The sequence below is a fragment of the Odontesthes bonariensis genome, chromosome 14 (assembly GCF_027942865.1).
Source record: "Odontesthes bonariensis isolate fOdoBon6 chromosome 14, fOdoBon6.hap1, whole genome shotgun sequence".
Taxonomy (NCBI): domain Eukaryota; kingdom Metazoa; phylum Chordata; class Actinopteri; order Atheriniformes; family Atherinopsidae; genus Odontesthes; species Odontesthes bonariensis.
This window is the reverse complement of record NC_134519.1, coordinates 18,932,221-18,955,116: the sequence shown is the minus strand read 5'-3', so window position 1 is coordinate 18,955,116 and position 22,896 is coordinate 18,932,221. Positions and strand designations below refer to the sequence as shown.

The following is a 22,896-nucleotide window of genomic DNA, read 5'->3' as shown; positions in this document are numbered from 1 at the left end:
AGGCTATATCTTTAGGCTACTCCAGCTGGGATGCTAGCAGATATTGTATTGCATCTTGTGCCTGGAGTTATGTGCAGGAAGGGGATAACATGACAGCTGTTGCGACCCGGGATAGTGGGAAGACCTGGAAGCAAAAACATTTGCCTTTCTGCATCACTGGAATCCACATTAGGAGGTCATCAGCATTACTGAACCCTGCAGAGTTGCCGCAGTGGCAGCTGTGCAAGAGTGGTTTACTGCCCAAACACAAACAAGAGATAGGGTGTCTACAGAAGGATGGGTGCCTCTATCCATATATGGTATGACACTGACACACTTAGCCCAACTGTCTGTCTGGGGTGAATTACATTACCACTATAGTCCAGCTATACATTCCTATATGTATTTAGAAAGAAAGAGGATTAGAATGAAAAATGAAAATTGCGAGCGGAAGAAACCACATTTTGCGTCACAAATCATATGAGCTATCATCACCGGGATCATGATCCTTCATCAGAAGTGGAAATGTTTCATGTTGTCCTTGCATATGTCCCACTCAATCAAGCTATGGTCTTGTGCTCAAGTAGACCAGCGGGAGTTGAGCTTTTAAGATCAATGTAACATTTGGAACACACCAAACTGATGGGGAGTGGCACCCAAGGCCAAGATCTAAAACACGGACAGACAGCTGGTGCCGTGAGGTATGACAGCAGAAAACTCATATGGAATTCAATCCCCCTTTTTATATGGCAGTGGAATTGTGGGCAAATTGTGGGTCTTCTCTGGTAAGAACATTAAAGGTTTTTTTTTTTTTTTTTATGACTCTGAGAGCATAGAACAGGTCGGTTTAATGAGGGGCAATGTCTAGCCCTGCTCCTCCTCATTTAACTGCATGCTGCCTCAAAGCACACGTTGGACCTTCAGCCACATTAGGGACATCTGGCCCCTCAATCTACAAACATGACCCTTAATGGGCAATTACAAAGTCCAGAGCCCAGGAATATGCTTCGATTTATAGTTCCGATGTATCCAAACCCAGAATCCTCTGTCTATCAAAGCCACATTAGGTTATATGAGACAGGAGGCCCATCAGGCCTAATAAGCCTTATCCTTTCCAGAGAATGGCCATTAAACTCCCTCCTTCCATGCCAGCCAAGCCATAACTCCCAGTATAGTAAATTAAACAAATGAATAGCATCCTCAGTATTAGAATTAAAACATAGAATAACATGAAGCTATGAAGCTCATTGAAGCTCAACTCCATCTATACACCATGAAGAGAACTCAATTATAAATCATTTATAAGGCAGACATCCAGTGTGTGTATTTTGTTTCACCCTTTCAACGCCAGACACATATTAAGCCCTACCACATGACTGCGTGATCTAAGCTTTTTTCAAGAGAAGGTGAGATGGAGGCAGTTTGCACAGAGCCATTTTAGTTGCCCCTGACAACCCATGGCTTTAGCCTGGTTGAGCTCTCCTGATTTGAGTTCATTTCACTCTTCCTCCTCCCTTTTTGCAGTAGGGGGTCTTCTGCCTTTGTGAAGTCCCCTCCCCCTTTCGTTACAAACCCCACCACGTTATCCATGTCAAATCCATTGGTGACAGCCTGAGGGAGTCAATATGGAGCCAATAGATTCCCTGCTTTCTCTGTGCAAGTCGGAGAGCTTGAACCTATACGCGAGGCATGAATAACTAACTTTTCAACCGTTTGTAGTTGCAGGTTGTAGTGAAACTCAGTCAGTACAAAAAATAAGAAATATTTTGCACTAATGCATTAATCTGTACAGTGCTTAAACGGAGACCTTTTAAATCAAAGGCGGACAACAGAAATAAATCATCCTATTCACTACTCAAAATTATTCTCAGCATTGTGTCAGCTCACAGGAGAGAGAAAGATACTAAAAAGTGTATTAACTCGCTTTGTTGGTTTTGTTTCTCCTGCAGTCTTTTTTTTCCGCCAGTAATTAACTCCTGCCAACAGCCTCTCACCCTCCTGTCTTGAGCTGCAGGTGTGAAGAGACCAATGTGTGACCTGATAAAAGACACACTGCTAGTGCACTGCCGAACAGTCATTTCCCCACACTGATAGGCAATTCTTTATTTAGCATAGCCTAAGGATGTATGCACCGCCACCATGCAGACCAACACACACTGGGACCAACACTAAAAATAAACTAGACCACCAGGCACAGCCCACTGGTCGCACATTAACCACAGAAAACTAGCCACCCCCTGCCTGATAATGATAGTGTGTCTTAGAACCGAACACAGACAGAAAACTGAGCGTGGCATCACAGGTGAAAGTATGAATCACCACGAGAACAGTGCTTTTCCTCCTACTCTTCCCCCTTCTCACCCAATGGCCAGATCTCTAGAAGTGACAGTGAATACTAACAATACGAGCGAGTGTCTCCTGGGCCTCAGAACTGCAGGCACAGCGTAGAATTATAAATAAGCAACTTTGACAGAAAACACATAGGTTTATAGAAAAAGGAGGGTGAAGGATGAGCAGCAGAGGAGGCAATGAATTTAGAGGGTGAGGGAACTTTGATATGACAGGGGGTAGTTATTTGCTGGCAGAAGCAAGTCCTTTACCAACAAAGAGCCTTTCATATTTCCTGTGAACAGACACACAGACTCCCATTAATCCGAAGGGGAGGGCTCATCTCTGGCTTCTTCGCCACACATAAATTACTCTTCTTATATCCTTCCTATCATTACCGCAGAGTGTTTACAGCATAAGGAGTAAAGACAAAAAAAAAAAAAAAGAAAATAGGTATCGGCCAAACATCTTTAATGTGTTAAGACATTCTTAAAACCGTTATGTCAGCACTTAGTCATAACACATGTGCCAGCATTTGCTTTGTGCCAAACCACAGTCACTGGCTACCCCGTTCTGTATGTCACTGTTTTGACTCCGTCTCTCTGTCTCATTTCAGTCTATCCTCCTCATAAGGGAGGAGTGGAAACACACTGCCCAGCTGTCGTAGTTTTGAGCAGATGAAAATCCTTTTTTTATGAGCAGCATGCCAATCCCCACTTCTTGGACTGGAGTTCAACAGTGGTGCACGGCAGCCTTTGTACACATACTTACACCTCTTGGTGGTCCGGTGGAAAGCATGATGCTCAGCTAAGGAAGCACGGCCTCACCTTTGAGGCATGTTGAGAATAGATTTGGAAGCGATGGATCGGAGAAAAAATTAGAGTTTCTATTTTACCTTTACTTTTTCCATCTATGTACACATGTTCCCCCCCTGTCTGGACTGCCTTATTTCCAACGGACACGAATCAATGGTGGTACAATTGCATTTTTCAAACAGACAGGAGACAGACCAATAAATAAAGGCCAGGGCACACAAGACCGACAGGGGGCTCGTCACTGCATTGTGCAAGGCCATGTTTTATAGAATCCAGTTCCAGTCGTTAATGCACACACCTACCGCAGCAGTTACACATGTAACAACTCCTTTTAATACGTGCAGAACCCTGTTTATAAGGTGAGCGGGTAAATATAGCATTTACAGCAGCCACACTGGTTCTGTGACTGCTGTTGTGGGTTGTGTATGAATCACCCTCATAATGCAGTGACTCTTGACCTTGGTCCATCATTGACTATGGACATTAATTTAAACTGTTTTACTTCAGTGCAGGCATCTGATATCCAATGCAGTAAATAAACATTCTGAAATGTGAAAAAAATGAAGCCGTGCTTGGTACAGAACATGCACGTCTGAACAGTAATCTCTACAGTGTTGTCTGAAATCTAAAAACAAGAAGTGGATTTCGTTGTATCACTTTCTGCACATCAAATATCTACCACTGAGAGGCCACAGATCTCCTCTACACATCAATATGAAATGTAGCACGAGTCGTGAGTATTTTCCGTATAAATAGTTTTTACGTCCCTGAAAAACCACAAGATTCACAACTGCAATATACCCTAATTCAGAATACGTGCGTGACTATCTTCGCAGTCAAAATGAAATAAAGCTAATACACAGCATAACAGTTCATGAATAAATATTCTCTTTCAATCAACTACCCAATCTTTCAACAGATGTGCAACAGTACAATACGTGTCAGTTTTGCCCACCACAGTCACTCTGCACCAAATGAGCCTGGCAAACGCAGAACAAAGACGCGTTTGTGTCTTTTGACCTCCGCTCTCCTAGACAACACATTCTTGGTAGGACAGAGGGGATACATTCAAATGGGTTCACCACAGTTGTTTTTCCGCTATTTATCCAATAAGATCTTGTTAAAAAACAAGCTGTGGATGTGTGTGTGTGTCCATGTGTTCTGGGGTAGGACAACATCTGACAAAAAAAAAAAAAAAAACACAGCACATACTGAAGTAATGCCATATCTACCTGAGAGTTTATGAGTCTGAAAAATCATGCATTGCATTCATTGGGATTCCTTTAAGCTGAAGAAGTTCTTTGTTTGCTACTTATCGAATGATTAGTTGACCGCAGACACTTACAAAATATCACACAAATTCTGTCTTTAAAAAGAAAAAAAAAGGGAGTCAATTAAGCTCCAAGGGCGGACAAAGAAGAATATCCAATATTACACAAAACCAAACGAAAATGGACTGAAGTGACCAGCCAGAGCTTTCTCGTTGCTATTTTTGATTGACAGCTTTATCAACCACTCACAGATATTTTAAATTACACACTACATGAGAGCAGAGTTTTTCATGGATAAACAGGTTAATGAAACTGATGTCTTAATCCATTAGTAACAGCAATCAACCACAGCACCGTGGCTGTTCTGAAATGTTTTTTTTTCAGCCTGGTTTGATCACATAAACAACCAATGGTATGATTCCGTCCACACCACATGTTTTTCTTCTAGTTTAAATTTAAGACCTTCAATGGAATTACTAAGTTCAAAGTCCAGCATTTGGTTCCACACCTCAAAATGACCACTCTGTGAGGGGCTCCAGTGGAAAGGTTCTTGATTAAACTTGTCAGGCGTTTGAACTTAATCGCCATCTCTTTCACTCTTAAGGGCAGAGAACAGACAGTAGCAAATCACAAATCAAACTAAGTTGGCACTCACACTTCTACAGTTCCAGCTTGAAGTGTAAGCTTTTCCCCCCGCAATATGGGGCTTTTCAGTTCCAAAATATGCACTCCCACTCATTCCCAGCCCTGTTACCCACAGGACAAAATGTACATGTACATATATATGTGTTTTTTTTTTCAATTGTGTATAACTGCACATTTTCTAAGTAGTCCATATAGGCAAACAAATAAATTCCTCTTGGTCTATAAATGAGCTGCACTGACAAACAGAACACTCAAGCACACACAATTCTCCTGCATTAGGGCTTTTTACATCATCCTCTTCCTATCTTGCTCCACATAAACACTAAAAAAGATTCTACAAGCTCCTCTAAATTATAACTACAGAGAGCAGTTGAAGTACTGAGAGTAATTCTCTTTCCTTTCTTGTTTTTTCAAATGGGACAATTACACAACCCACTTGCAATAAAAGGGAGGTACACGTACTAAAAGGAAGAAATATACAATAGCAAAACTTTCCTTACACTGGGCCACATTGTTGAAGTTGAACAATAACAACAATGGTACAAATTCGATGTTTTCATCTATTGCTCATTCCCACTGGGATTGTGGTACTATGTGCATCAGGCAGGAATAAGCTTCTCCAGAGTCAATAAAAATGGCTTTAGTTGCACCCCATAAGGGACTGGGTATGATTATGAACACAAGAAAAAGAGCTGGAAAAATAACATCATAGTATGTTGATCCAATATAAATGCATGCCTCCCACTAGGAATTTACAGACTGGGAGCTCTGAGGGAGGATGGGGCTAAAATAACATGTGCTCAATCTTCTCTATCCATGGCTCGGTTTCACCACAGTCCACACGACATTCTTCACGTGCTTCATTTATTCAACCGCATTTCCGCCTGTTCGGCTTTCGCCCATTGTCTTACAGTTACTAATATATGAAGAAATCACAATGACCAAAAGATGTGCGACTGAAATAAAGCGCCTTTGGAAAAATGTTAATTAGTGATTTTGAGTGTACAACATCCTTCACTGGAACATTGGCTGGTTTAGGCCTAAGTTCTGTTTTAGTTTAGGTTTAGGCCCAAAATACATCTGTGATATGTTCAGAGAATATAAACCTAGCAGAGCTCTTAGATCCAAGGACTCGGGTCAGCTGGTCCAGTCCAGAGTCCAGACTAAACATGGAGAAGCAGCATTGAGCTGTTATGCTGCAAACAAGTGGAACAAACTGCCAGTGGAGATTAAACTTTCACCAATGGTAGACATTTTTAAATCCAGGTTAAAAACCCATTTCTTTTCTCGTGTGTCTATGCATGAAATCTGCACAATATCTTTTAATTTATCTGGACTGTTGCTTGTTTTTAATTTCATTTAAATTATTTTATTTGTTTCTCTTTATATTATTTTATGTATTTTTAATGCTTGTTACACTCCCTGCTGCAATGCTTTTATTTTATGTAAAGCACTTTGAATTATTTTGTACATGAAACGTGCTATACAAATAAATTTGATTTGATTTGATTTAGTTTAGACGATAAGAGTATGCAGAACACTCTGGAAGCTCCAAACACTCCCTGAGGGTGACGGGTTTGGTTGCAACCTTCAGCCTTTTTTCTGTTTGCATTCACAGCACTATTAAGAATGCTGCAGTGATGGAATAGATGGTCAGCAATTAGTCAAGACTGCGTGCTGCCACCTGCCGACAGCTGCGCCTGCTACGGTGTTTGCTGCTCGGAAGCAGAGGACTGCTCGGTCTGCACGTCTGCACTGTCTACACAGCATTGCAGTGATACGAAGGGAGAGAAAATAGCGCCAAGCGAAATGAGGTCTGACTTTTTCTGGATGAACGATTTTGTGATGCAAATGTATTACTCTTTTGAACGCATATTGTTTTGAGAAGCAAAACACTTTATTTTTTAAGCCCCAGCCAACTAGCCGGACTACCTTCATCAACGCCAAAACGAGGCCGGAACTCGGCTCACAGGACGCAGCAGGGGGTAGCTCAAGTCAAATTTAATAAATGATATTGCTAATATGGGATGTCATTCAGCTTCATGTCAAAAGAGGCGAACTATCCCTTTAAGCATCAATCATTTGCCAATTGTTTACATTGTTATTTCTTTGGAACGGCTGTCAGTGGTGCGGTTATGTGTCCAGTACTAACCATTGTGCACTGGCATCACAGATGGTTCCTCCTTCTCTAAGGTTAGCGATTGAAATAATGGTCCGGATCATTATTCCATACTCCTCAAGCCGTTTATCGCCACAGTGGTAGGAGATAAACACGTCTATACAAAAATAGGAACATTAACTACGATCATATTCAGTTCCTGCTGGACAAAAATAAGGCATACTTCTTCCTGCAATAACAGGAACTATCAAAAAGTCCATTATGACTTAAACACCTGTCTTTGCTTCCTGGTCGCATCAGTCACTGCCCCATCATGCGACCCAATTCCATAAGAAAACAATGACCTCAGCCTTAACTACGAGTCGTTCATTCAATGAGAACAACAAGTTATGGCACTGCTACGCTGATCTCATTATATATGCTTGTGTTGTAGAATTATTCTGCATGTTATCACGCCACGATTGCACGATTATTAGCAAGCACGTAACAGAAGTAGCCTACATACACTGTATACATGTTTGGGTACATGTTTCTTACAATGTTTCTTCAAATCTACTAAAATGCTCAACTTTCGACTCTTGTTTTGAACCTATGCAACATAGAAACTGTCCGAATTAAACCTCAGTTTAATTTGTGCTGCTACAATGTCTGTTGCGCTCCAAGTGTTAATTCTCCGAGCGGTTTCCACGATACACTGTTATCTCTCCCCGAAGCATTCAGGCGAGAGCGATTAACTGTAACTCCAGCTGTACAGTGTGTGCTGTCAAGAAGATGGTCAAGCGCTGTTGAAAAGTAATTATTTAAATGAAAAAGAAAAGGAGAGAGCAAAGTTGCCCCCTGGGTTTGATTCAAAGTCCAACTCCTTAATAAGCACAATTCACTTTCCTCCCGGGTCTGGCTCCCTCTATCACTAGTGACAGGCGTGAAAGGTCAATAACCTTGGCTCATAGCCCTCATACGGTTAGCAATGCCATGAATTAAGGGCTGAGACCATTATTCCAAACTCTTCAAGTCAGTCAAAGGAAGCTCATCATCTAAAAAGGTCACAGTTCTTAGATCATTTAGTGCAAGAGTGAAGAGCTGACACCGAGTGTACTGTTATGTGGTACAACCTAACCAAAGATAAAAGGGAGGCTTCGACAAACCTCGGTAATACAGGTGTGCGTAGTGTTGGAAAATAAAATACAAAGATCAACAGACAACACTTTGACATTTCAGTCAATAAAATGTTAAGTATTTCATAGGGACATTGAATGTAGCCGCATGCTGGACCAATGCAGCTCTAGAGTTTTGCTTAAAAGAACCTTTTAAAGTCTGACAGTTCGCTGAAAAATTTAAACCCATCCCCTGAAACCTTTCATTTCTTAGAGCCTACATAAACTCGAAAAAGGAAATTAAGGCCATTTGACAAGTTAAATCTTCAGCTTTTACTGTAAATTATTGACTTGCCCTCATTTTTAATAAATGTTTTTCCTCTGAAAATAACAGTTCACGCGTCTCGAGAATGATGACTTGAAAGGTAAAAGCATGGATTTGATAGATCAGGTTGGGATCAACCACAGTATAACTAACAGGAGGGTGTAATGGAAGGCACAACCCTAAATTAAGAACTACTGAATTAAGAGCCAGAAAGTCTTTGTATATAGTACTTTTCTCCGCCAAAGAACCATGGAGACAGCGAGGACTTTCGAGCATTTCTGTGGCTTTAACAGCTTCATCATACTGAACTATTTGTGGGTTTGCTTTGCAGTACAAATAGAATTGGCTTAAAACATGCTTTTAACATCTTAAATTAAGTCCACATGGACAATTAGCATAGACCTAATTTTAGTGTGAGTGTGTCAAAGTCAAATATCCAGGAAGAAACTTAAATCCAATTTATTTTCTCCCATCACCAGCACCACGAGGATTTCCTCTTTTCTGGCAAATTATTATTTTTTTTATTTGCAACTTTGGGAGAAAATTTGAAAAAAAAAAAAAAAAAGCCAAATCAATATCATGTAGGAATGAGATTTCAGCTTTATGGGTGTAAATATTGACTTTTATCCAAATCAATCACGCAGCCAGGGAAACCCAATATCTATACAAAGTACGTTCCTGGTTCGATTCTCGGCTGGACCTTTTCCCCACATTTCCTGTCTATTTAATTTGTCTACTAGGTTATTAAAAGCAAAAAAAAAAGAAAAAAAGGAAATGAATGACATTTAACGGAAGCTGGAGAAAAAACAAAAAACAAAGGACAAGTGAAGAATTTAAAACATCAAGGACATAAAGAAAACTGGTGGTGAGAATGACCCGAGACAAATATTCTAGCGGTATCAGCCTTCATCCAAGCGCATATTTTGTGATGGAGTCCTCATTTCCAAAATCTGATAATACAGCCAATTAAACCTGCAACCCCATTAACTGCACTGAAAGCAAGAGACAGAAACGGATTAAGAGGAGAAATTCTAGTCAGCATCACATGTAGGCTGGTGTGGAATATGCAGGTTTTTTTAATTTTTTTATTTGTAGTGCATAAGGTTAACATGCTTTAGAAAACAAACTGTGTTTATAGCAGTTACACCCTTCAGTAAGAATACACACACCCCCAGCAAACTCCCATTTAACTCCTGTCCTGCTGCAGTGGCAAATCAACGGGATATCAAGCTGTGACATGCCGCATGGCCTTTAATGCCTCGGTAAACATCGATAGAGGAAGAGATAATATAAACTCAGACAGCGCTGACGACAAAGCAATATGTTGCTTACTGCTATACTGCACGCACTCAAATGGAAATTACAAATTGCTACAGGTCAATCATAATATCCGTGGCTATGGCAGATACCAGTGCCAGCGAGGCCTGGTAACAGTAGATTACTTGAGACAAATAAAACAGTGGGCTACAGATGCTAATCTGACGAGCCAACAGTTTGGAGAGATAACAAAAAGAAAACTCTGACTTGTTGTAAGTGAAATCTGCATGCCAAATATGGAAAGACCTGGCAGACAAAAGGATACATGAGAAGTTTTTCCTACCATTTATTTTAATGCCATCAACAGTAACACATAACCTATGATGGAAACCATGAGGCACCAAATGTCAGAGCAGAAAACTAATTCAGCTTTTGGGAAAAAAACAAAAAAAAAAAAACACTGAATACAGCACTTCCATTACACCCCCCCATAAAGGCCCATAAATCAATGCACAGATTCAAGGGAGCTCCTCCATCTTTAAGCCGGTAAGAGGAAGAGGGGGATGTGGCAACTAGTAAGGAAGTAGCGGAGGGGATAGAGGGCTGGATACATCAAGGATGTCACAAGTAGTGATGCTCCGATCAGCATTTTTTGGACCGATCACCAAAATCATGATCTGCCCGATTGCCGATCACTGCCGATCACGGAAGGAATCGGACATTTCCATGCCTTTCATCTAGCAGAGAGTGCACCATTTATAGAAATTAAAGCAATACTATGTAACATTTCTACCTTAAAATAACAGCTTGAAAAAATTTGTGTGGCTAGAATGAGTTTTAATATTACGATTGGCCTGTCTCCTATGCCCTTCGGGGGTCTGAGTTGGAAAAACTTCGCTATGTAACTTTGCTGGAGCGGCCCGGTGGCGGCCCGGGAGCTGAGCGGAAGTACTTTGACTTGCTTTCTGGCACACCTACCGCAAAAACAAATAGACCCCTCTCACGCTCCCAGGTACATTTGATTACTCTTACCTTCTCGGTCGACATAGCTTGCAGCTTCTAACTCCTCGCCGGTTCGTCAACAAACGTGAAAAGTGAAAGTGAAAGGGTGTTGTATTTGCGACAGTGTAACCGTACATTACCTCCAAGCCTGTAGGGGGAGCTCCAGAGTGGGCTTTTTGAGAAGTTACATTGTATCGCTTTAAACCGCCAGAGGTAGCTGGGGACATGTAGAACAAGAATCTGGTGGAGTTTGCACAAAACAATTGTTTTTTTAAATTTTCTATTAATATTTTAATCTGCCCATATACATCATCCACTGGGTATGATTTCAGCATCAGATTATTAAACAATGATGCAGTGAAATGACTTGAAAATCACCACAGAGGTAGCTGGGGACATGTAGAACAAGAATCTGGTGGAGTCGGCAGAGAACATTTTGATTTGGTTCTCAATGAAGTTTTCAAATCTGACTATGCAGAAATGAGTTTGATTCTGAATATGCTTCAATAATTTTGTTCTATCATTTCGTTTTAATCATTAAAAAGAATGTAGTAAAAAAACAACCAAGTAATGACAGGTGTATGTATTCCAACAAATGAAAGATCAACTTCGATGTAGATTTCTGAGTTTACGGGGTGCACTTGAATGCACCATAAATCCGCTCACACGCTTTACCGTACGACGCGATGTAAACGGGCACTCGATTTTCAAGTGTAGCTAGCGCGACCGTGCCTCTCCGAAGCGCAGATGGCGTGACCGCAGTAAGTTTCACATCTTTGTGACACACTTTGAAGAAATTCCAGACAGGAGAGGTCATGTTGTCGAGATGCACTGTAGAGGTTTTGCCTGTTCAGTTCTGTACACACGTCACGTACCACATTAGAAAGTGGTCGCTAGTAATTTACGTCACGTGATCGTTTTTTTGATCGGCATATTTTTCCGATCACCGATCAGGCTATTTTTGGGCATTATCGGCCGATTATGATCGGCAGCCGATCGATCGGAGCATCACTAGTCACAAGTTTCGCCCTAGCATGTCATCAGAGTCCAGAGTCTCGAAAAGTGCCGGAGCATTGAAATTGAAGCCTTTTCCGGAACACAATAGTTGGCAAGGCCCGCAGGAGATAGACGTCTCTTCCCTGGCAGGATATTGGCCTTTGTGAACATAGTCACAGTATCTGGGTCAATTAACATGTCCCTGCTTCAAATTTCCCCCATTGTTGTCCGAGGAAAAGTATAATGCAAATTCATGTGGACGATCGGATGCAGCGTGAGCTTTGAAAAAGGTTAAGCACAAGAATAGTGCCGTCTTCATTTTTTCTACATGTGCACAAACTGCTTCATTAGCATATTTGAGTATCAGCTTCCTTGTTCTGACGCTGCAGACAATGACACCGTGTGCTGTTCACAGCTATGTGAGGCGGGTAAGGCTGCTGAATCTACATCTGGGCAGCGAGTGAGTGCATGCGTGTCTGGTTTAAAAAAAAAAAATAAATAAATATAACAAAAAACTGAAGCTTAAATGTATTCCTCTACAAAACAAAAGACTTAACCAGAGAATGAAAGCAGTGGGGGAATGGGAGTGGCTCCTTTTCACATGCCTGCCAATTTCAGACATGAGGACAGAGCTCTCTATACTCGTTGCTTAACATGATGGAGAAAAACAAGCTCGGGTCAAAGAGGGCAAAAATCGAAACGGCGTTACGGTGCAATACGAAAGCTGGAGAAACACAACAGAGTGAGCTTACTTTGAAGAGACAGAAGCTGTGGAAGAGAAGCAAAACAGTTTGCTCTAACAGCCAATAAAAGGCTGTTCTGCAGAAGAAAAATGGCTCTGAAATCAACAAATCAGTCCCTGGAAAAGTAAACAATTCACTCCAGAGTGCTGATGTATTGTCTTCCAGGTGCAAGTTGGCATTTTCTTTTCCACACTGGTTCGAGCATTACACTCGTGAGAACTACACTCGCGGCGCTACATGGAGGCATATGCAAAAAGTCAGGTCAATACAGCTATTTATATACGTCCTCATTATATAGTGGGGTCATCCTATGTGGTTCCTGGGAGCTCTTGACATTAAATAAAACACATCAGAGCTGGTGTGCGAGACAAACCACAGTCACTTAGAATGACTTCCGATCCTTTTCGTGTCATGACCAACGGCAAACAGGCCGGGATTGATTTAGTGGGATAAATAAATCTGTTCCTCTTTGACAGACTTTAGCGCACACATCAATTTCACAGTCTTAGCAATGGGGCATCATAGATGGAGGAGCCCAGATGGGGCCCGAGAACCAAATGACCTATAAACCTTCTTAACCTACACATGACCATGTGAAGGAGCAACACAGTAAAATGCCTGCTTTTTCCAAACTGCACTCAGGCCGCAGGGATCCCTGTGGCCAACTGAATTTTAGTAGTTTCACCCCACCACGTGAAAAATGAATGACAACCTTTATTTCAACAGTCACACTCAGATTATAGAGCATGGTTGGACTGGTGATTTTCAGTCATATCATAAGTGTTGACAGAGGCAGCTGGTTGTGGAAGTCCAGGTCGCAAAAGAGCTCTCTGGGCTGAGCAAGCTAATTATATGCCAAGGACAAACGCTCTACACCCACAACAGCGACACCTTAACTACTGCCCAATGTCAGTAGTGTACGATTAGGTGCCACTGGCAGAGGGCAGGGACTGTAGCTGATAAAGAGTGATATGAACAGAGGTGATGAAAAGCGGTGAAGTCAACGTCTGCCCTCTACAAAATACTTTGATCAACGTTTAAGGCATGCCAAGAGAACCCGTACGTCTCCAAATATGGAGCGATCATTTACGGACCATCAAACCTGGAGCCTAAAATAAGTCACATACAAATCAAATAAGTCCTATCCGGTTGCGGCAGCCAGCAGGCTCAGAGAGCACGCACAATTCAGCCACAAAGGGATGCTTTGAGTTGAATTTGCTGCCATTAATAATTAGTTTTAATGATAAGGCCCTAGGACTGCAATGTAGCTGTGATGCTCTGATAATTCATTGCAGTTTCCAGTACGAGTCATCTTTGTCACCTTGTTATACTGTAGGCAACGTGGAAAAGGTTACTTTCCAAATCCGTATACTGCCAAGATTCAATCTGTTGTCACAATATGTGGTGGTTATCTAGGCCATGGCGCTCCCAAAGAGAAGAAAAAAAAAAAAAAAGGAACGTGACGATGAAATCAAATTTATGCAAGCTTGTAACAAAGAATTAAACAAATTCAGCCCCACCCTGCCAGTGGTGCCTTAGCTGAGAACTGGAGCACAGCCTTCATTACAACATATTGATCTCAGCAAACAAAGACCCTGAATTCATTGATCCAGAAAAAAAGGGGGGGATGGGGGCAATAGACTACTCTTCCAAATAAACTTGTAGTAAAACTACTGCCGAAGCTTAAAAAAAATAAAATAAATGAAGTAGACTGGAGTATGAACTCCAGTTTAAAAAAAAAAAAAAGGGGGGGGGTTACAATGGGGCTGCTCATCATGTCCCACAGTGAAAAAGGAAATATGTGAAACTTGCAGCAGCTGCAGGAGCTTCGCGGCGTCTCGTGTTGCTCTTAAATTTTTTCATGTCTAGCATGAAGGTTCCAAAATACCTATAGATGTCGTCTTGAAAAAGAATTTGCACCACCAGAAAATGACTTTGTGAATTAAATTATAACGCATTGGCAAAGTATCGATGTGTACCTCATACACCTCAAACAGACATCTGGCCCTCTATTTAATACTTCAGAAAATATCAGTTTCTTTTTAATCCTAAATTTATACCCAGTGTTAATGCTGTTGGATGATCAGGGAGGCTGACACCCTTAGGTTTTTAGATTTTGCACAAGTTGTTTTTTTCCTCTTTCTTCTCTAAAAGTGATGAATGACCCACTCTGTAGGTCGGGATAACATGAGGTGGATGTGCCACGCAAATGTGGCCTCCGGACCTCCTTGGCTGGTCTCTCGGTCATCTATACCACACCAGGAACCAGCCCCACCACCCCCCACAGCTTCATTCCCAATCTGAGACTGGGGAAAGGAGGTTGAGCAAGTTGCTGAGCACTTGCCCCAGTTTACAAGAGAGGGTCGAACGGGGTCACGTCTCTTCAAACACCGGGGCCCCCTTTAAATACACACGTGAGCGTTCCCAGCTGCACTCAAGACCATCAGAATCTCAACAGAGCGTAGAGAACCAGGAAAAACATTCAATTGGGCTTAGTCGTAGCAACGTTTAGCATTTCACAAGTTATGTTACTCTTGTCAAAAGGGTGAAATTTGGTGTGTTTTAAAGGTTTGCCTAAAACAAACACAGCAAGGAGACGCAATTACTCTTAATGATAGATTAACTGCAAAGTCCGAGATACATTTAGCCTGAGGGGCGCTTTCCTGTTAATGCTCACACCGCTGACGTTGACACTAATTTTTTCCAATCATACTATTTAACTGGTCAACTGTAAAGCCCTCCTCCACTCCCCCACCCACTCATTTGCAGATGCAGCTCACTGTACCCTCTTGTCACTGTCACATTTAAAGTGCTTGAACCCACGCTTGAGCTGAACAAAAGCATACTTTTCTTTCATCGCAAGAGCTTGCATAATTGTGAGGAAAATAAGTAAAAGTCAGGGCTGAGGGGTGGAGGAGGGAAAAAATGAAAGCAGAATAGAAGGCTGGGCGTACAGATGTGAATTAAGCTCAATTAAGCTTTTGGGCTTTTCATTAACCCAGTTTTTAAGGAGGGAACCTCTGCTGAATAATGCTCCGACTGAGTCACTTTGCTTCCCAGCTTTAAAGGCTTCATCAAGAAAGAGAAAACAGCACAATGTGTGTCAGCTCTCCAAAGCCACCAGGATTCCCTTAGACACCCAGGAGCATACCACCCGCAGCCACAGTCTACCTGAAATTAAATGAGATCTCGTCAAACGAGTCCTCTCTTTCCAAACTACTGAGCGAGATAAGAAACACCGTAGAGGTGTCCCAAAGACATCAGCTTCTTTTATCTCTATGATGCTCTGAAAATAAATAATTGTGTTTTTGGACTTTTTCCCTTTTTCCCCCACTTAAGGACAAAGCAAATATTCAAGCCTTTAGAAGCAAGGTCTAAAGTCTGACAAGGTTTTGCATCTACAAACAATGAGCTCAACCTCCCTTTCAACGGATCGTTAGAGATGGGTTTTCATGTAGCCTAGGAGTAATTGTCGTTTCTCCGTGCCGGTTTCCTGGAATACTCTGAAAAGCTATCCACAACGCATCGCTTGGACAGCTAACAGTTAAAGTCTAGGTTACACCACTAGGAACACAATGAACTGCTAACTGACTGGCCACAATTAGCATTACCAAATCCACAGGATACCTTCAATTTAGTGCATACAATGCCTGTCGTTTGCATGGTAACTGCCACCATTTCCAGGTTTTATAGGCCCCAGGATGTGTATTCTCCTCATCAATTACAAAGATAACACTGCAATTAGATGGCACAAAGACGTCTAACAGTTCACCCGCACTTCGTCTCAGACATATTTGCAGTCAAAAGCAATATCATATGAACAGAGATCTCATATTACCGACACCTTACACAATCTTCTGATAGCATTACACGGAAACTCAAGCAGATCCCATTTCAAACAGGCCAACTAACCCAACAAGCACCGGATGACCACTCATCAATAACATCAAGGAAGAATCTTTACTTTTGAAATTAGCATTTCAAAACCACATATTCTGCTGCAATATATCAGCTATCAGATATTTGAGGTTCTTATTGACCCTCCCATTCGCTGTTTGAGGCTTTTGAAGGCAGCAAAGGCAAAGCTAGTGAAAAGAAAGAAAAAGTATCAATCTGCTGAACGTGCCTAAAGAACCAATGGCTTGAGAAAGCCTCCAGCTACTGGTCAAAAAACAATATCCCATACCAGCATGGTGAAAGCATAGCTGGAAAACTTTGAGAACTTCGCACTGTGGGGGCTTTGTCTTTCAAAACATGCCACAGGAGATTCTCGTTAGAGAATGCAGTTTCATTAACATCATCCCACGCTGCTGAGCCCTGCTGCATTACAATGACACAAGAGTGCCCCTCTGTCAAGGAAATCTCCTCATTGCAACAACTCGCTGGGGGAGGGGAAGGCAGCGAAAAAGAGAGGGGGGGTGGCGCGGGGGCAAACAAAAGAGATCCTGATTACCCCCGGTCACGGCTCATCCACAAGCCAACACAGGGAAATCCATCACCTGCAGGATCAAACAGAAACTTGGGCACAAGGTAAAGCCCAGTGAAAGCAGGAGCCACTCATCTAACCACTCTCTTCCCTCTCTCCTTTCTTCTCTTGTCTTTGCCACCTCCCCCTCCACCTCTCTGACTCACACCAGCGTCAGCGTGCAAGTTTTAGGCACACACTGTGAAATCCAACACAAGTGAGAACACTCTCTGGTCCGAATGACCTCAAGGCTCTAACCTCTCTAATGGCACACTGGTGATATATACCAGTTTTTATTACCGTCTGTAGACCTGCGTACCATTTCACGGTAGCTGCATCCTCATTTTTCCACTATTAAACTCCAAAGAACCAGTATTGGTCATGCCTGCTGCAATGCAATGGAGTAGAGCAAACTGAAATATTGGTTTGCTTGTTGTTTTGTATTGTTGTTCTTGTCGTTTTGCTTTTTTCATTCCCGAACTATCATGCTGGCACAAGCTTGTATGGCAGAAAGAAAAAAGAAGCCTATGTCCTACAGCTGTTTCCAACAGGTGGATCACTACTGCAAGAAACCTTTTGAAAGAAATCTAAATTGATATTAATACAACCACAGAGCGTGCTTAGCTGTGTAACACTGCAACTGGGCACATAACCATATGACTCAAGTAGGAACCTTAAGGCATAAAAGTGTGTCACATTTCAGTAATGCTTCATGAACGTTATTCAAATCTGCACAGAAGCGACGTTAAACTAGAACAAGACAAACACAAAATATTGGCATGCACCAATGGCACCAGCGTACCAGCATAAATCGTGAAATGTTTAATATATAGAGGATTTGCTCAATCAAAGTTGCATAAGTATTCACATCTGTGTATAATTGACTTTCATTCATTGCAACAAGAAGCATGACCACTGTGCAATCAAGAAAGTTTGGTTCTTTTTTCCCCCCTTTTAAACACAAAGCAGTGATAAAGTACGAAAACAGAGCAGCCACGATTTACAATATCGCACATAACTATTCATGTTTCAGGCTGCTGTGAAAGAAGAAGAAAAAATATATAAAAAATGTAAGCTAAATGGACAAGAGCCACACAACGCTGAACCCCATCTGAGCTGGTTTACAAGGCAAACTACATGACTTGCAATACCACACAACTTCACCGAGGCTAATTGTTTAAATATGTCAGGCTTGTTCTGATCCTCCCCCTGAAATGTAACACGTAGAAACAGGCACACACAACTGATGTGCATGCCGACACACACGCACACCCAATCAAACACAGACGTTAACGGGCATCCAGTACGAAACTGGACTGGGAATATTCCACCACTCACCGCTGAAAAGAGGCTGTCCTTTCTCTGCGTTATCAGGCACCACGACAGTGTATAGATCTTCAGAGAAGCCTGGCCTGCATGGTGGGGCACCCCTGCCCTCTGCTGCAATCTGTGATGGGGGAGAGTGGGGGTGCAACAATGAGTCATAAATCAACCTTCAAAAATGTAGTCTGTTGCCTTCGAAACCTCTTAGTCACATTCTAAAGGCCCCACAGTTGTACAAAAGCATCTGTTGTTTTTATAGCAGGGGCTGCAATTAGGATAATGAGGCCAAAAGGGTTAAGCATTAGCCAAAAAGCATGGCTAGGCAAGAACAGGCTCCATTTGTCCCAGAGTAGGGGCCCAGGCACAGGGATGTAGTCCACACTCTCTGCCAGCCCCTCTGATCACCACTATTCTGGACAAACACTTTTCACTTTGAAGTCAAGGAACAAGGGGAATAAAAAGTAAATGCTAACAGCCTAAGGTGCTGGGAATAAACACTTATGTGCGAACATCTGAATAAACACAGAAAAAACCAACTACTTCATCAATGAAACTTCAAGATAATGACTGATCAATGTGCTCCTTTTTGCAATTTTCCATTTGGTTTTGAAAATAAAAAAAAAATGTGCTCAGGATGTCAACTGCAGATATTTAGAGCTCTGGTTGATGCACTGAAAAAAATATATATATAAAGACTGAGGCTTCATGTTGATTTAGCAAAAAAATAAGGAACACACACCAACAAAGAAAAACTAAATAAAATAAATAAATATATATATATATATATATATATATATATATATCACAAACGGGGCACATCTCTAAAGAACATGCTGGGATGTCCAAATGTAGCCTACTCCATCACACAACCTAAGCCCTGATTCAGCTGTAAGGAACACAAGCCTGGCCTTATTTCTTTGCATGCACTCTCAAAAGAATGTAAAATGAGAGGAGTCTTTCTGAAAAAGAGCATTGTGAGTATCTGTGCCACTTGCCCTTCTCAATCAGAAGGATTGAAATGGAAAATGCTAGCTAAGGAGGGGAGGAGCAGAACTGGACTCCCAACAACAGCAGCAGGATGTACATTTTTGGATAGAAATGTTTCCCAAATGCCAATCTTCAGCTTCAAAAACTGGTAATAATTAACTATATAATTGCTGATAATACTAAAATAAAATAGCCATGCAGTCAAGAAAAGAAATGCTTTTTCCACAAAACACTCCATTATGTTATGAGGCTCCATCCTAAGGTTTGATTCAAATTTTCGTGAAGCTGGCTTGTATATAAACTGTCTGTATGAGCACAATGCATAAACATGTAGAGTAAAAGGTAATATTAAACCCTCAACAGTAACAACGATATATTAGTAATGCCTCTAACGACTTGCACCAGCAAGGCAATTGACTTTCAGCAGTGCCGAGATCGAAAAGTGACCAGAGGACAGGGACATACTGCAGCAATCTGCATAAATATTAAGCCTAAACTAAATATAACCAAGAGATTTCCAGGTTAACCTGGGGCCCGTGTCGCTCAACTTCCAGGCAACGCAATTCAGCGATACAAACTCTTAAATTAGGTTGCACATTTGCTCATTTGGATGATCTCAACTGAAAATAATTCACTCAAATGAGCGCAGTGCTTCGAGAGCCTCGTGAGCATTCAATACAGACAGCCGTTAGCTAGTACTTGTCGCTCAAGCCAAAGCCCAGCTACTTTATAGTCATTTTTTTTTAGGGGGTACACCACCCGTTTAAGAGGGTTTTTTTTATATACTGCACGTTGTCTAAAGTGCCCAGAAAACGGCTACCAACTTGTCCGTATGTGTAACTCAACGGGCAGCATCGGAACAAGCACCGAAACTGTCCGGTGGAACTCCTCTTGAAATGAGGCTACATTACCTGCAGTCCTGCCAAGACCAGCAGCAGAAGCACACCGCTACCCTCGTGTAACGAGTACATTGGTACGCCCGGCACTGTTTAATTCCTCGCTTTGGAATCCGTACAAAGAAAGGAAAGAGAGAAAAAAAAATAGGAAAAACAAAATAATCGGGGGGTTAAAAAAGGATATCCCACTTGCTCAAGAGTGGCCTCGAAAAAGCTCCTTGTATGACAAAGGCAGGAGCGGCAGCAGGGACGGCGGCGGCAGCATGTAGCAGCCTCCTCCTCTATCTGTCTACCCAGTCCCTACCGAGGGAAAGCACTGCCTGGTACTGAGGCTGCTGCTCCCTCCCATCCAGTACAACACAAAAACAAACCGAGCCCCGGCCACTAGTCTATAAGACGCCCATCTCACTGTCTCTCCCTACTGGTGACACAGCCAATTTCATTGTCGGGACAGAGCGGAGAGCCCTCTCAACAGTGTATTTCAGATGTTGTTGTCTATTATCTTCGATCTGGAAAGTGTTTTGGGATTCAGCTGTGGTAGCATTCCTGCAAAACGTATGACTGTAATTCATTGCCTTGTCAGTTAAAAAAAAAATTAAAATAAAAAAGATAGGTTTGAGATATGTTTATAGTACCCTGATTGTATCATTAAAAACCTATTAGCCTACAATAGCTATCTTTCCTGTAAAATTTTTTTTTAAATAAATGTCTCCAGCTCGCTCTTTAAGGGAGCTTCTTTGTATTTTCATAATACAACACTAAACAACAGTTTCTATATCTTAAGGTCAGTTTGAGGTCACCACGCACACATATTTGCATATTGCCCTGTTTCACAAATGCAGGTAAACATTTGTACGCATCTCTCCCAAGTATCACATTTGTCTTGATAAATCTTATCTTACGTAATTTATTTACCATTCCATGTTTGAATATTGCCACATTTTTCATCAAACAGTTTGAAGTTAACTTTGTTATTTCGCAATCTTGACACACAACACTCTATATTGTTTTTTTCATTTAAATTCTATCCATCGGCTCCGGGCTCCTCTGAGAAAAATGTGCTTTGAATGTCACAAGCATCAGTAAGTCGGGATTCAGTCAGTTCTCTCAGCCTGCATGAGGAGCAGCCCGGGCCATTGATAATTAAGTATGAGATTCTGATCACAACCACACTTACATGATTGCTGTTTACAGCACATTTGATTTCAAGGACTATTAATTATCAATGATTTTGAACTGAATCCATTTGTGTTAGCCTTCCTTTCTCAGTGTCTCAGCACATGCTCAGTGTTCCTAATAGCTGCCTAATAAGCTCTCTGTTTCAGAAATGACTCTATCGCTTTGGAATTCGGAATTTTGCATTCTATTCATTCCTCTTCACTTAAGCTCAGAATTTGTAAGTAAAACTTGTTTCATGTTCCACTAAAAGATTCAATGAATAATTCTCTATTATCATCTTCTCATGTGATACAGCCAGATGAAGGTTAAATCACCTGGGCTGTGCTGCTGAAACCTAATTAGCCATCATGAGATGGCTCTATGGAATATATTGCATCTGTGTCACAGAAAGAATTTCAGTTCAGTAGATGTGACAAATACTTATTCCATCTCCATATAATAAACAAAGGCTGACTTTTGTTTAACCTCCTCCAGGGCAATCTATTGTTTTCCCAGTTATTGGCATTTTGAGGTGAAGGCGTCTGTTTGATAAGAGTGATGGTCCTCCCCTTCTTCACTCAAATCAAACCCTCTGTTCCCGAAAGTGAGCCGTAATCCTAAACAAACAGTAGGCGTTATCACATTCCACTTAGAGTCAAAACACACAAACACACACGCACACTCAAATGGGAAATGGCAAGCCTGAATAGCTTTTGAGTTTGTTCCCCCTTTTGTAAAAAGCAACTCGTCACTTCGCGCTCATGCCGCTCATCAGCATGCCATGTTTTAAGATAATTCCAGATAGGGTAACAAACTCAAGATAACATACCCAATAAAGTGGGACCGCTAGATTGTCCCACAGCTATAATGAAACATGACAAAATCATGTTTTTCACCAAAGACAGTCACCTTCAGTGTGCACTTATTTGTTTGCTGGGGCAGATTTGGGAAAGAGATCAAACCGGATGACCTGTCGATAATTGATATTGCATTTTGTACAAATTGTTAAATTTATGTAATCTAATCTAATTGAGAGTGGGATCAAAATGCCCCATCTCTTTGATTAATGCAGAGGCAGTTATCTTTCATCAGTACTTGTCTAGGCAGGGAGGGGAGGAGGCGTTAGTAGGAATCCAATTTGGACTTGGTGCACTCAATCAAACAATATCATGTTGCACGATTCATAACACCAATCTGAGACCTCCGGAGAACTCTGTGTGCATGTACCTTAGTTTGGCATGGTTTAAAATGTCCAATCAGAGGAAAAATGTATCATCAAGGTAGCGGTGCTGTGTAGAGATAATACATTCTCAGGTCTGGGCTGTCTCTGTACAGACAGATAAAGTTGTTTTGCAGGCACGTGTGAGGCCACCCTGTGATGCATGTTGGTCGCGATGCTGACAGCGCAGTTGACTCTCATAAGCACAGGTGTCCGAGAGCTGGTGGCCGGCGAGAAACCCTCTGTTCCACACCTTTTACTCTGCACAATTGGA

General features: G+C 41.7%; 1 protein-coding gene across 1 annotated transcript in view; it reads right to left on the bottom strand.

The window, feature by feature from the left end:
• cdh2 (cadherin 2, type 1, N-cadherin (neuronal)) overlaps positions 1–20,612 on the bottom strand; it is a 58,410-nt gene extending 37,798 nt beyond the window's left edge. Inside the window, exons 1-2 of the mRNA XM_075483321.1 lie at positions 20,261–20,612; positions 18,378–18,486 (exon numbers count right to left, since the gene is read on the bottom strand). Coding sequence (XP_075339436.1) covers positions 18,378–18,486; positions 20,261–20,320 — 169 coding nt within the window. The 5' untranslated portion in view covers positions 20,321–20,612. The remainder of the gene's footprint in view (positions 1–18,377; positions 18,487–20,260) is intronic.
• Between the last annotated feature and the right edge of the window lie 2,284 nt (positions 20,613–22,896).